Source organism: Lampetra planeri, chromosome 2, assembly GCF_965212315.1.
Source record: "Lampetra planeri chromosome 2, kcLamPlan1.2.h2, whole genome shotgun sequence".
NCBI lineage: Eukaryota > Metazoa > Chordata > Hyperoartia > Petromyzontiformes > Petromyzontidae > Lampetra > Lampetra planeri.
The window spans coordinates 9,717,567-9,733,470 of record NC_136108.1 but is presented as its reverse complement, the minus strand read 5'-3'; the positions used below and the strand labels follow the sequence as shown (position 1 = coordinate 9,733,470).

Below are 15,904 nucleotides of genomic sequence, written 5' to 3'. Positions count from 1 at the left end.
GCGTGGTGAAGGTATGTGTATATAAACCCCGATGTACTTTGCTCACTTTCGTTAAAGAATTGTTTGGGGAAATTCACTGCGTGGCTCCAGGTTCAGTGGATCTGGTGCCATATTTCGCCTGCTGCCGGTGGAATTCCCGTTGTTGGAGAGGGGGCCCAGAGAGACGGGGGCTGGGGTAAGTGTGCACGAGGCCGAGGGAGGGTTTGCGTCACCATGCAGAACGACATAAAAGCCACGTTCTGAGTGCTCCTTAGCCAGACACAGCAAGACGCATCAAGATAATTTACTCCAAGACTCAACTGAGATCCAAACGAAAATGAAGCTTGCAGTGTCTTCACTTCTCGTGTGCCTGGTGCTGTGCATGAAATACTCTCAAGGTACTTATTAGTGTATGCTCGTGAATTCAGAGGGTTTTTTTTAAGATTGTACAGTATGTATAAAGGGATGTTCTTGTAGTATGTACCTGCATAATGTGTTGACTTATTGAGGCGAGGCGGTCTGTTTCTGCATAAATACTGTCGCCGATCATTGCTCTTAAAAACATGAAAATAAATGTGATAATATCTGTCGTGATGTATGAATCAGTAATAGATTGAATGCGACTCAACATTAAAAGCTTAATGGGATCAAAACACTATAAACATGTGTCAAGTATATGACCTCAATGCGAATTGAAGTCGTGGTTTTTTGTTCAAAGCTACAAACGATACACTCATAAAAAGAAACGTGTAACCAGAATCTTCCTTGTCATGCGTGGGGTGTTTTAGCTGCGCCAAGCCCACGATGCCTGTGCATTACGACATCGTCAAGTTTCATCCCCGTGAAGATGCTGAGAAACATTGAATTCATTCCCAAGAGTTCGCGCTGCAACAAAGTGGAAGTCATGTAAGTGAGAGCAGCTCTTCGTCGTTATCATCCGTGGCCAATCCACTGCTAGATGAAGGCTTCGGCGATCACAATCGTGCAGTGTAACAATCCATCTTCAAATCTGGTGACCCAGGCCACTCTCGCAAACGAGACTATATTGGTCTCGTGAGGTCTCACCTGGTTAAACAACTTAAGACCCGCACATATCCTGAATTCACCACTCCCCATCTCCTTAGTTGGATATCCAGACGAAGTCTCATCGTGCGCCATTAGATGAGTTCAGCTTTAAAGCCCTCGGCAGCTTCATGGTCTGACCATCAGCCTGGTTTGGGGAGTTGTCATGAGAGGGTCACATTCCGACCTTTTGTCACGGGTCACCCCTGGATTTGGGAAGGCAATCATGTGTTTATCCACATACTTGAGGCTCATAATTCAGTGCTGGATAAACAGAGCACCCAGTTCATTGTCTCTCCCAGCACCCTCGTCTGCTGAGCACTGCCACAGTTATGCTGCATGGTGTGTTGTTGCACTGTTTGCACCCGTGGGAGCCTCTTTCATGCGACTTCTTTATTATTAAGGGGAGAAAGGAAGTATCTCGTATAAGTGTTGTTAAAGCTCAATCTGTTTTTAGAAAGTATTTGAAAGCAAATCATTATCTCTCATGGATACAACACTTAAGAGCAGGCTTGTATTTAAATTGTGAATGATATTCGTAAAAAAATATCCTAATTAGTTTTTTGTCAGTATTGTATAATTAGGTCAAATGTGTGATGTCTCTTAAAAAGATAACACACGCTCTACAGTAATGAAAGGCTACAATGTGCTCATAAAATGCCTGATGCTTCTTGTTGACAGTGTGACCCTCAAAGCAAATATGGAACAAAAGATCTGTCTGAATCCAGCTGCCCCATGGGTGAATTCCCTCGTCAGCAAATTACTCAACAGGTAAAGCCACACGACATCACCTTGCCCGAACAACACTCTTGAACATAAAATGCCAACAAAGAAATATGTTCCGAATATTACGTAATATGTCCCAGCCCTGAATCAGGGCTCAGGGCCTCCCCATGCCACGCGGGTTTTGGGAGTTGTTTGACCACATTTCACCAAACTGGTCAGTGCGGGTTGGTGAAGACGAGGAGCAATAGACGTAAGAGCATAGAAGTATACAGTCATACTTTACAACAATGGATTTTGCTACACTGTCCTCTGCTGCCCACCACATAGTCCAAGTCTATGTCAAGCTATTGTGTTTGGTGGTTACCCATTAATCATCCAAGCACTGTCTAGGCTCAACCTTGCTTAGTTTCGGAGATCTGGTGCATTCTGGGTGGTTTGGTCAAAGGCACGATGTAAACTAGAAAAATAAGTAATATTTAAAAATACTTTTTTTTAAATGGCAGAACTCCAGGAAGTGGCCCTGAGGCTTGCCATAAAGTAAGGGACCGTGGTCATTTACAGCCAACGATAGTTGAGCGTGGACAATAAGACCCAAGCCGAAACATAACATTAAAAAAATAATGTTTAAAAATATATTTTTTAATTATATAATGTAGTACTGTCATCAGTATGACATAAGTATACCAAGTTTGCAGTCGATACCACATTGGGAAGTGGGTTAAAATTGAGTTACAAGATTTGAGGATATGACATCGACAACAGACAGAGTTAAATAAAAGCGTGTAAAAAACGTTATTCTTTTTTAAACTTGGCAATTGGTTAAATGAAACTGAAGTACACTGTGCTCGAAAATGCAAACTAAGGTGAAAGGTGTTTAGACTATAATGCATCATGGGACATACCTATAATACCACGCAATGCTAAGCTGGATTGTCGATATCTGTGCAGAAATGTGGGTGATCTATCAGGCAGATTAAGATACTGAAAGTTTGAAAGATTCCATCACGCTGGCACTTTTGATTCTTGGCTTGAAATAATCTTAACAAGAGAAAAATGTACTTTTAAAAGTGGATTCTATTTGCATTTGTAACAAGTTATGTTGAGGAAATGTCGAAATGTGGTTTAAATCGAAACATTTACAAGTCAGGCGTGACTGGCTGCATTACTGAAAGTTGCATCACGATTACGGGACACGTCATGTCAGTGTCATTCATTACTCATAGTCATCATAGCAAATTAACGATTAACAATGATTTGTTAATCCACTAGCAGAAGAAGGCCTCCCTGCGCTGTGTTGGTCGTGGGGTTTTGTTTATCATGCTTCACCACGCTCAGCAGTGCGGCTTGGTGTAGAGAGTATTACAGTATATGCTTACAAGTCTTTTCTAACGTTGACAAATATTTTCTTCCCAGGTCCCAGACGTCACCCCATCGAAAGTGAATGACATCTTACTTGAAGCTCACCGAAGCTTTCGTGAAGAGCAGAATATATAAGGAAGCATCGCAGCCTGACTCAGTGGTTATTAGCACAAACAAACTTGAGCAAATTGAACATGCTATAAAGTATATGCCTTTTACTGAAGTTATGGGTGGTAGATCAGATGTTTTATGACGGCAAGTAAGGTGGCAGTCCCTATATAAGGGGCCTTAGAACGGTGGCTTGTTATGAGCCACAGCTGTGAAATATTTGACATTCCTTTAGCTAATTCTTTTGGAAGAGTCGTTTGAATGGCCAATGAGATGCTAAATTATGCATCCCTATTTTTGGATACAAAAATTGTATTCGATTCTATCTGAACTGACTAATACTGGCAAAACATTCAGATTTAAATTAGCCGCATGTTAAAAAGTTAAACTTTGTAAAACATTTTTTTATTGATTATTTCTTTTAAGTTATTTTTTTTGGGTGGGATGCTGCCCTAATCTTTTATATTGATTGTGTGTGCATTTCGTGATCGATGGTGTATATTTTGTGAGTGTTTTGTGTGTGTTATGATTGTATGTATGTTGAACATCTTTCGCACCATATGTAGCCAACCGTTCAATACAGAGCAGCCTCCACTGCGCTATTGCACGTTATCCTGTGTGTGTATATGCAATTGTAACCAGGCTTGCTACTGTGATGCAATTATTTCCAGTAACTGCCAAGAGGGTGTCTCACCATGATGGTGCATAGTAAATTGGTTCCTGGAATATTTGCACTGAAAGTTGAATCCTCAGCTTCAAGCTCAGACTGCAGTTTAGTCTCGGGGCGTCACTGATGCTTACTTTATTGAGGGCGATATTGGCACGTAGAATAAATATTGGTTGATTGATTGACTGTGAGTCGAACATTCATCGTGATTGGTATTGTTCAAAGTAAGGATGGGCACTCAACTTAAGTTCTTAACCATGATATTTACGTCTTTGTTTTGCAGCCCTTTAAATTACTTCGTGTGCGTGAATGTCCGTCACTTTTTGTGTTCATGGAATATTTTATATTTATATAAGAGGAGGCCGCACCTCCGATTAGCACGGTTGGCTACATACGGTGTGAAATAAGTTAAACTTACATACACAAAGAATCACTTTATTTTTTTATTTGGAGCATCAGTACAGTATTTTAAGTCATGATTGTAGTTGAGATATGGATCTCCTTTGGAGGGAGATGTCGGTCTGTAGCCCTATGACAGGTGCATGGGTGCTAATCGACCAGAATGCCGAATGTTACATATTGTTTTCATGAATGTCATTTACATCCCAGTACAATACCGCTTTCAATAACATGAATTTTCTTAAGATTCTGAATGCAACTGCATCTCAAAAACACTGCACAGAAAAAGTGGGCATTTTTATTCTCTAGACAGAGGATATCAGTCATAGGAAGAGGATAGGGGGAAGGTCTTGAAGGCCTGGACATTATTGGGGGAATGGAGTTCCAGACCATGCCGAGTGTTTTGTCAAATCCTCGCTGTGCTTGTAGTCATGTATCAGCGACACCTGATGTAGGCACAGATCGATATTGAAGCGTACACGCAGGCTTCATACATTTCGTAGGGCGTTTTACATCTTCAACGTTGTAAATGCAATCTCTCTTTGACGAAACACTTTGAGCTGGTTTCCATATAGGGAAAAAAAGTATGCCAGGTATCGTGTACGTTCAATGAAAAGTGTGCATTCATACAGTATTTAAAAGTTGACACCGGTTACACTGTAATTAATAATAAAAAAACTAGTAACCTTTTTTATTGTATATGTATGTGAAAATATCATGTTCAATTGTCTCACTGTATTATTTTATGTTTTATGTAATAAGACTTTTTCAAAGACAATCATTGCTACACGGGGATGAATTTCTCGTGGAATATATCCGGGCTGCCCCCTCCCCCCCCCCCCAAAAGCCCAACCCCCTTCTCCCCCTGTCCCCGGCCAGCTGGGGTCGAGGGTTAAAATTCATTTTCCGGAGCTCCATCGGAAACAAAGCCCTGTTCTGCTGATTCTTATTTTCCAATAAACCGTCCAAATGTGATCTGTTGACTGCGTGATGTTTCTTGGAAATGATTTCATTGTTGGAGGCGAAGATTGGTGGGTCGCGCTGAGAGTGGTGGAACTTCCATACTCACTGCGGATGCGAGGTGGGCCCGAGATGGCACCACAGCAAATGGATTTTTGAATTCTTCTCTGGAGACTTGATTGTAGTTCTATTGTTTCCGTGTATAATCCAGTTTTATCTCGCGTTCTTCAGTTGTACCCAATGAATCTCATGATCAACTGAAATTGCCAACATTTCACATTAACAGCCACTGTTAATCAATCCATATACTGAGTTTGGACCCGCACCCAGCTAAGTGGTACAAGTTTAAAGCGAGTTCTAATTTTAAAAGAGGTATTGCCCAAAAATGGTGGCCCAACACACACCGTGTCGGTCATAACCGGTGCCGGATTAAGCTAGTGCGGGGCCTGTCGCATATGTTATTAAGGGGCCCTAAAAAAACACGTAAATATTAAAACACATACATTTTTTACTTGCCTAGTAAAGTAATTGTATTTTTTCATTTTCTATATAGCCAGACAATACGACAAATCGCTAACCTTAAACACCCAGTCGTTCATAAAAGTTGAAGGCAGTATAGTACTATGGTAATAGAGCAAGTGCAGAATCACTGAACCGGAATTTATAGCTTGAAAGCATTTAGCGCGAGGCCTTTGAAAGTGCGGGACCCGTAGCATATGTAGCTACTTTTGCCACGAGGATAATCCGACACTGCATATATTGAGTTTGGACTACACCCAGCTAAGTGGTACAAGTTTAAAGCGAGTTCCATTTTTAAAAAAGGTATTGGCTAGAAATGGTGTCCATCCACACACCGTGTCGGTCATAACCATACTTTACCACGCTGATCAGTGCGTGTTAGTGCGTGAAGCGGGTGTACCAGGACAGGTTCAGCCATCACTCGCCACTGATGATCGGCCTGTGTTGGGAATTCGAACTCGGCTGCGTGGATTCCTCGTTCGTACGCAGTGCACTTAACACTGCCCCCAAATGGCAAATTTCGTGAATGCGGAAAATGGGCGGGAGGCTCCGCCAGGGGGCGCCACAGCCCCACAAGTTCGCTCACGTACCGCCTGCCCGCCCGCTCTGTGGCGGTCTCGGTTGTAATAGGAACTGCATCTCAAAGGGTTTGCTCTTCACTGGCCAAACGAAATCACGACTTAAAAGGTGCTCGCTAACAGCACAGGACTTAAGTCCGAACGGTGGCTGTTGTCTTTACGCACCCTGAGCAACAGGTAGGGGTCACAGAAGAGAACGAGCGAGCAGAGGTAACCACCGCCAGTTTACAACGACTTGCGCTTAATCCGTGAAAGCTGTGGGTTTGCCAAACATTTACAAGTATACTCTTTGGTTCACGTAGGTAGACATAAAATGAAACAAACCACGACGTTTAGATCGCAACGCAAGCAATCCCCATCAGGTTGAACAACCACAGCAAGAAAAAAATGCTGAAGTAGGCGAGATAGCTGGAGTATGGATTCCTGCAGTCACGAAAGCTTCAAATCAAGATTATTTACACGTACATTTAATCATCAGACAATAAAGTGTGTTCATCACGTATCGCCAAGTGCCATTATTGCAGGTTCACTAATTGTGGACGCAATGTAATGTGTGGTCCTTGTTGAGCCATCGGTCCAAACATGGCTTATCGGTCCCACCCAGGGTGGCGAATGCTAACAATGATTTTCGCGTAGCATTTTCTAAGTTACAAATAACTATGATAGCAAGGTCGCGGTGGTAGCTGTTTATGAGAAACAAAGAGGGTACCCGTTACTGTAGTTTAATCGCGAATATATTTCGTGGAAAAAGAAAGAAACTACACATAATGTGACATGAAACACAACGGCAAATGAAAATAAATATGAAGTGTTTCTAGATTTTAAGCTTATGTGACTGCAAGGATTCATAAGCTTAGTTTTTTTCGGTAAAGTCACGTAGGTAAAAAATTGTTATATAAATAATAATAGAAATAAAATAATAAATCACGACGTTTCGGGCGCAACACAAGCGTCCGTCATCAGGTGGGACAACCACAGCACGAAACAAATACTGAAGTGGGCCCGAAACGTCGTGATTTATTATTTTATTTCTATTATTATTTCTATCATTTCATTATTTATTATTTATTTTTCTTTTTACCTACGTGACTTTACCGAAAAAAACCTAAGAGTATTAACATGAAATGTGTCTGTTAAACAGTGTGTACGCTAAGCTCTCTGCCCGTGGTGGATACAGGGTAGCATTTGCCACCCTAAGTGGTAGCGACAAACCCCATCCAGGGTGGCTCAAGGGCTTGAGCCATTCCAAGGTGCCACGATTGCATTCGGGAGCTCTGACGTTCGTTTTTGGGGTTGCTGCCGCGTGCTGAGCTTGATGTCCGGCGTTTTGTTCCACGTGCTGGCAACTTTTTTTAGGAGCTGAATTAATTCCCCGAATGAGCACTCAGCACCTCGAAGGAGCTCTCCGAGACGTTTCTTTGGGGGTTTCTATACTGCCTGTTGTTCGGCGTGGAGCGAAACGTCGGACGTCATACCGAACAACAACACGGTAGGTACATCCTGAGATCACCATTTCGGAGAGACCTCCCATGGACAGTATGTTTAATCAAGGTACGTCCACAATAGCCAGTTGTTATGGTTGTATTTTTTTTGTCACAGAGCAAAGAAAGATTATTTCGGAATCCAAGGATTTGCACAACTGCTTGGATGTGTCACATTACCTTCCGCCTCCAGAGCCGCACGGATTTATTTTCGGTATTAAATGTGAATTCACCAACTTGCATGGACCAGTGTGGAGAAGTATGATCAGACAAACTCCCATGGCTGACACGGCGTGGGGAGGCCTTCGTCCAACAGTATATTCAACAAAGGGCAGTACATTACCATTTACTTGATAACTGTGTTTTGCCATGGACTTGTTGGTGGGTTGAATAGAGCCCTGGGGAATCGCTATTAACATGGACTTCACCGGATGGCGCATTCACTCGCACGAGCGGCAGACAATGATGGATATGCTGTCTGAGGAGTCCGAATACGTGTGAAACCAGTATACAGCTGCCTTTTCTTTGTGCTATCTGCATTTAAAAAATGTTGCAATCTCAGCTATTTTGAGTTTATGGCCACCACAAAGCTGCATGCAGAAATGTGGTTTTCATCTCAAGAATGGCCGTGTCATCTTAACATGCAAAGCATTCCGTAAGTCTTGTTATGTTTTGTTGCTGCAGATACAATGTTTGAGTACATATAATCGGATATCATTTTGGAATCGTCGGATTTACACTTTGCAGTATTCACCGCAATTTGTAGTTGGTTGGTAAAATCTACATGGATTTCTTTTGGGACTTGGGCATTTTTGCCAAGGCCGTCCCCGGCGTGAAAGCCATCATTGAGTGGTATCTAGAGACGAGGTCCTGGGCTTGTGTTTAATGGGACCCCTGGGGAGTTGAGCTATAAACGTGGGCTCCACCGGATGGCTCATTTACTCACTTGAGACCTTGCAATTTGATCGCCTAATGAATGGGAATATGTTTGACAAGGGCACGCTGAGCACTTTTATGGCTTCGAACCAAACTCCGTGATTCTTTCAAAAAAAGCATTATATAGTATAGCCTGTGCATATATATAATGACGAAGTTGTCAACAATTCTGAGATGGTTAATATTTTCTCCATTGATATGTATGCGTTTGTTTCTTATATACAATATTCAGAAAATATATTTGAATGCATCTAAATAACCTTGGCAAAAGTGTGTAACGTTTTCTGATTCCTCTTTTAATATGCATGTTTGGTAACCTCTTCATACAATCTTCATATGGCCGTTCCATTTTTGTACTTAGATTGTATTTATTTACAAATATTGTTTATTTAGGCCTTGGTTTGTGAGAGCTTGGATGACGGCAGAAGTGTTGACCAGGTCAAAATAATTTTCATAATTTGCAAAGGCTAGGCACTGGTAATTTGAATTCATTGGTCTTTTCTAGAATCCGATTGACAATATGTATGTGGTTGATGGTAGAGAAACCATTGCAAAACCTTGATTGCTGCCATGGTCGGTTGGCCTCCAATTTGTTCTTTATTCTGTTTTCCATTGATCCTCGTGAACAATTTATACAACTGTTATAAGAGGTCGTTCTTCAAGTCGGTTTTATGCACAATTTTGAATTATAAGAACGAGGCATCATTCCATAATTGCGGTACTTCATGTCTATGTACATATCTTGTGAACATCTCTGCTCATTTTGTTCCAGCAGTTGGTCCCACTTTTTTGATGATGTCCACAGTTATACCATCTGGTCGAGGAGTTGTCCAATTTTTTACACTGCGAAGGGCAGAATTAACTTGTATCACATCCAAAACTTCCTCATCTTTATAAAAAAAATTGGTCTGATTTCTGGGCAGTATGCATTTTTTTTATTTGATTTGATTTGTGGAAATGTATCATCGTTAACATTTTCAAGCCACAGTGGCAGTTATGTCAATAAAGTGTATAACTAATAAAATGAAGTCCTAGGACGTGTACCAAGTTAAGGCCCTTTAACGATGTTTGTTCCATTGGGGTTTTTTCCATTCACGTTTATATGCCTGGCAGCGGTCTCTTACCTTGCTGCTGAAACATGCATTATGGAGACTTTTGTCTAAGCCGCATATATTCAAAACCATGATATAACTTTTTAAAGACATTTTGGAATTGCCAATGCCTCCAGAAATGTTTTGGAAGGAAGGTTGAAGCTGTGGTCTGTGGAATTTCAAAGTAATGTGGTTGCAGTAAGTTGTTTATAGGCAGATGCATAATCCATTTGTAGACTTTTAAACTGTAAAAAAAATCTGGAACTGTTTTGTCAACTGGGCCTCCTAACCCGAACAGTATGTACAGTACTGTAATTGCATAGCTCTGTAAACATTTAGTGGAAGATGTATTTAAATGACAACATTGCACATTTTCAAAGACCCATTTATAATACTTTTAGATGGACCTTTGTTTAAAAGAATCAATAAAGTCTAGAATGGTAGAAAGCAGCTATAAGCTAAAGTCAAAATTAATCGGTTGAAACGCTACGCGATTTCCCGAGCTAAATGACGTATTGCACTCGAGTTCAAAACTACAGAGCAAAAGGAGAATGGCTTCTTTTATATGGGATTCTTGAGCAGCCATTTCAAATCCGCTTAATCTTTTGCCGGAGAGGACAAAAATGTCATGGCATGATCGAAAGTGCTCGGAGTGATGCGAGGACAGTGCGTAGTTCATGAAATGTCAGCGCGTGCGTGTGCACGTACGTGCGTGTGTGCGTTCGCCTTTCTCACACACTGCTGACAGAATTGTTTGACTCTTTCCTGGCATCAGTCATCACACAGCTCCTGAATTGTCGTAGATTACAATGTGCAAGCATGCACAGCCACCACCGAACACATAGCGAGCATTGTCGAGCACAGTTTTGCCAATTTTACAGACAAGAAATTCCACAATAATATATTGCCAATATCCAAGGTTGTAAATCACGACCTGTCATAATTGTTTTTAAATTCTTACTACTTGTGTTAATTTTTTAATTGTTCACGACATTTGTTTTAATGTTAAGTGTCAAAAGTCATTTTCAGGGAAGTCCTGCTTCAATGTTTTTGTTTTTGGAATATTTTTCCAGTTTAATCTCAAACTGCTATTGGCATGAGACAAAGTATGCATTCGGAACTCGCGCAGAGCAGTGCAACAACCCTTCTTGTAAAAACATGTTCGAGTGAAGTGGATGTTACAGAGTATTCTTCAGAACTCGGTGTATTTTGAACCCAGGATCTCAATAGTACAAGCTCAGTACTCGAACCTCTCAATGCACCTGGCCACCTCGTTTTATATTCATAGTACTATACTGTAATGATTCGTATGGAAAGGAATTGTAATGCTCGGGGGAAAAAAAAATCTACCTTTGCATGAGGTGGTTAACCTTCGCTCCAGAAAGAGATCGTAACCTACTTGATGTACTGCCTCCGTCAGGTTCCTTGTTGACCTGCTGATCGGTTTCTCACAGAATCCACCAACATCACTTCCAAATCACTGGATATCATAGAAGCACCACCACACTCAGCCTGTCATGACCACTGAATCTGGAATGTTGCGTAGATTTAACCAATTAAAATAGATATTACACCCATGGTACATAATGCAAGTAAAAATCTATTACAATGTATGCAAATTATTTACCGCACAAACTAAACAGAAACAATACAAGTGGGACGGTTATATTTAGATAAAAAAAATCATTAAAGTGAACTGCACCCTGAATCATGCCAATTCATCAAATCGTCGTGGGCGGTGGGGATTTATCATGACATGCCTTATTACCATATTCCTATCATAACCACCCCAAAAATAGATAGACAGTACACGCACAACGCAAATGTATTCTGTTCAGTGTTTCTGTTCACCTGGGTTGCCTGTCAATGTTCCAGTTTGGTTGTTCAATTGCAATAATCTCTTTGGTTCTTTCGGTAAAGTCACGTAGGTATAAAAAATATAATAAAATAAATCACGACATTTCGGGCGCAACACAAGCGTCCGTCATCAGGTGGGAAAGCATGGTCTGCTGCTGATGCAGACCGAAATAACCAAAGAGTATGGATTCCTGCAGTCACGAAAGCTTCAAATCAAGATTCGATTGCAATACATTAACTCTTTTCCAAAGCTGCCCTTTTTTCAACAGTCTTTTTGTCCAGGACCCCCCTTGTTGTGTTGCTACTCGACGTGTCTCACGATGGAGACCGGCAATTGTGGAGGCGCCAGAGGTTTTTCTATTTTGGAGAAGTCTGCATGCAAACCACAGACTGAAACCAACGCAGACTGGAGCCCATGTTCTTGCTTTTGATGATGGTTAAATAAGGAAACAATCTCCGTTTCCTTCTTTGTGAAAACAAAATAAGATCGCATAAACTTAGAGCTGGTACTGGAACAGTGAAATCAGTTTTTACTTTTTATCTTCTTAATGAAACCTACATTATAATGGTGGCCAGCTTTGTTGTAAATTGAGATTCTGCAACCGAGCTCGCATTTAGAAATTCTGAAATTCCTGCTTGGTTAAACAGTCGCCGGAATGTGTTTTTTTTACTATAATTAGATTCAGATGTGGCCATTGTGCCACGCGAAACTGCAAGGGGTTTGGACTGTCAGCGCAAATCGGCGCACGCGGTGCTGAGTGGACCATGGGAGAATGAGGTCCGTGTGTTTGTGCTCGCTGTGTGAAAATGCTTAGACAGTGAAACGCACTCCATTTATCACTTTGGCAGAGCAGCACTTTCATCAAAACTTCACCACTCTGATGAACGAATCCCCCCATCGTATATGAAGCGTGGTTGTAACGACATTTGTTTGGTCTTCATTACGAAGTAATTGAAATGCAATGACATCACGAATACACACAGTTGCCGTTATTAAAATACAATATTGCCTTATTGACATTGACGTGGGGATTATTGCTGAATTTGTTTCTGCTTCTTCGGCATCTGCCTGGGACGCGTTTCGGACTGTGTCCTTTAAAAGCGTGGCATTCGCTGGGCACGCCACCTTCAAGGGTAGATGGGGCGTGTGGATTTCCGCGCGCTCGTCCCAACGCGCCTTCACGGTGCGCGTGTGTCAGTGATCACATGACATCCTCCGCATACGCCAGGCATGTTTGTCCCATGAGGACGCCCGAGAAAGCTCATGTAAGGACATAAACCACCCACGACCCCCACCCCAACTTACAGTGTTCACGTTCTGATTAACTTTTTTCTAACCCAAGTGCAGTAATGCAATGCAAATGTTTAATATACAATGCAGCTTGGAAAATAATTGTGTGTAGACCTGCAGCCTGGTATGTAGAACCCCGATTTTCCTGCGACTTTTACTACCTCTGTACTGAAATCCGTAAACACTCAAATTGCCTGCCGCCCCATTCATATTATCCGTGGGGTTTGCTGTCCTGCATTACGGGATGGCTTTCTATCATCCGCATTTTTTTAACATCGCAGCTCGTAGTAGATTTAATCTGCGACGTTCCTCCTTCACAACACCACAGATAAAACAAAAGAGTTATGTTATAATGGTGGTTACATTCAGTGATGGCGTTATGGGTGGAAGGTGACCTTAGGCAGTTGCATCGGGCACGAAGTGTAGGAGGGGGGTTGAGGAAGGCATAAAATGCATTTCAGCGGTGCCCTCGCAACCCCCTGCGGTATTTCCGGAGGTGGCTCCCTCCCCCCACCTCTTCCCCCCACCCTCTTCCCCCCCACCTCCTCCCCCCCCCCCACCTCTTCCCCCCCACCTCCTCCCCCCCCCACCTCTTTCCCCCCCTCTTCCCCCACCTCTTCCCCCCCATCTCTTCCCCCCCACCTCTTCCCCCCCATCTCTTCCCCCCCATCTCTTCCCCTCGAATCTCTTCCACCCCACCTCTTCCCCCCACCTCTCCCCCCCCCCCATCTCTTCCCCCCCCCCCCACGTCTTCCCCCCTCCCCCCCCCACGTCTTCCCCCCACCTCTCCCCCCCCCATCTCTTCCCCCCCCCCCCCACGTCTTCCCCCCACCGCCTGTTTTCCCGACTCCGGGGAAGCACAGAGTTGATGAGGGTTCTCGTAAACTTCGTGCCAGGCCTGGTTGCAGTCGCCTTGATCACAGGAAACGGCTTCTGCGGCCCGTGTTTGCTCATTAATAATTATTAATTGAGTGTAATTGTGCAGAGTATAAGTAACAAAATAAATGAGCAAATATAATGCCTCCTTTCCATGTTTGTCTCTCCACGTAAACATCCAAGTATTTATTTATTTTGATGCATTCCCTGTAGGCTGCGCGGCCAAGTGGATGTAACAAATGCATTTATTTTTTTAATGTGAAAAGACAAATAGATGTATGGGAAAGGAGGTGTAATGCGTGCTTATTTAGTTTGGCGCTTCCCCCTTCATCAGTTAAAACAATCTATTGAGGGATAGACTCCACTCGGGCAAAGATCGGCAGTGAAATCGCTGTCATCAGTGTGCCGAAGTGGATTAGCTGGGATAATATCGCAATCAGAGGAAGTGTGCGCACACAGTGTTTGGAGAATGGCAGATTGTTGGCAGCGTGCAATGTAAAAAGTTCAGCTACGATTCATTTGGTTGCAGCGTGTGAGTAACTTTACACTAAAATAAATGGTTGAACGTTTAAAAATAAAAATTGAATTCCTGTAAGTGACAATTGCTGTCTAAATGCAGTGTCGTGGTTTTAATTGCTTTTGACAATTTCTTGGAGAGGTAGACAATTTGAAGGGTATTTGTTTTTTTACAAACTTCACTCAAGGTTGGTGGGGTGTAACGGTTAGATTTAATGGGCCATGTGCGTGTAAGTGCAGGAGGGATCATCTGCACACAACTAAATTACTCCTCATTAAATCGGAAACCTTCACACTGAAGTCAGAAACCACTTTCGTTGATTGACCTAAGCATGAGGCTAATTGCTTTTATGGTGCCTTTTAATTGGTTGAAAATCTATGCACGCTGCGTGGTACCTGAGTAATTGCGATGACGAACAAGCAGAGAAATGTCTTTCATTTGTATTAAAGTGTGGGGAAGGCCTCATCCAGCAGTGGATTGACAAAATATCTGCGCATGTTCCGTATTTACCTTAGGAAATCCACGGTGAGTCTCAAAACTAATTTTCAAGAGTGTCCTGCATTTGTATGTTTTACCAATGCCATTAATACATTTTAATACGTAAGTGTATGCCTTGTCTTAGTTTCTTGTGATATTAGCACTTGCTAAACTGCCGCTCTTTGGTCGCTGTTGCAGAGGTGACAACCCCAGTACAAATGGCACGAGGAGGCCCTGGCGAAGCCGGTCGGGCTATTTCAATACACACAATAGACAGGAAGGGTAAGTTCAAAGGGCTCGCATAATGCACATAATGTACGTGGCCTCAGTAATCCCCCCCCCCCCACGTGGCGCAAGAGCGCAGAAGCGTGGTCACCACATCTACGCCTCTATATAAGGAACGACACAGAAAGACTTCTCCACAGATCTTTCTGTCGCCTGATAAAGCTAGTTGTAATTACTGGCGAAACGTCGTACTCAGATTGTAATTGTTGTGGCTTGGCTCTCCAACACACCGGTGTGCTGTACTAGTGACGAATTGGCGTGTTCTGTTTACGTGACAACCCTTACTAGTTGGCCGTGTCGGGTGGTGGCGGGTTTTAACGACATATATTTACGCGATCTAACCCAAAACACCTCTTATGGATGAAATTGGTGGCGAAAGCCTAGGTGTTAAACTAACAAGGAGTACTGTAAGCTCATCCCTCCCCCATCACTCTGCCTGTTCATTTCCATATCAATGCACCCTTGTACTGTGCATCCATCAATCATCCTACAGTTCCGGGCTATCAACCCCAAAAAAAATAACTGAGACGCGCGTTAATATTCCACGGCACGAACCTCAATTCAAATGCGCGATTTTCGAATCTTGTGTGCGCGTGCGTTTGTTTTGTTGACGCTCGCCCGAACAACAACAACAGAGATTTGTTGTAAAGTGTGAGTGCTGCCGACAGCGCGTGTGCTAGCTGAACGTCCGCTGACAGAGCTTCGGCCGTGAAATCCGTCTCGCCGACTCCGAGGG

The 15,904-nt window shown here is 42.7% G+C and overlaps 1 protein-coding gene across 1 annotated transcript; it reads left to right on the top strand.

Annotated features, from left to right (window-relative positions):
• The first annotated feature begins 226 nt into the window (after window positions 1–226).
• On the top strand, window positions 227–5,275 carry LOC144727389 (alveolar macrophage chemotactic factor-like). The gene is made up of 4 exons (XM_078606179.1): window positions 227–377; window positions 768–885; window positions 1,723–1,812; window positions 3,181–5,275. The coding sequence occupies exons 1-4, from the start codon at window positions 317–319 to the stop codon at window positions 3,206–3,208; spliced, it is 297 nt and encodes a 98-aa protein (XP_078462305.1). The 5' UTR covers window positions 227–316; the 3' UTR covers window positions 3,209–5,275.
• The last annotated feature ends 10,629 nt before the right edge of the window (window positions 5,276–15,904 follow it).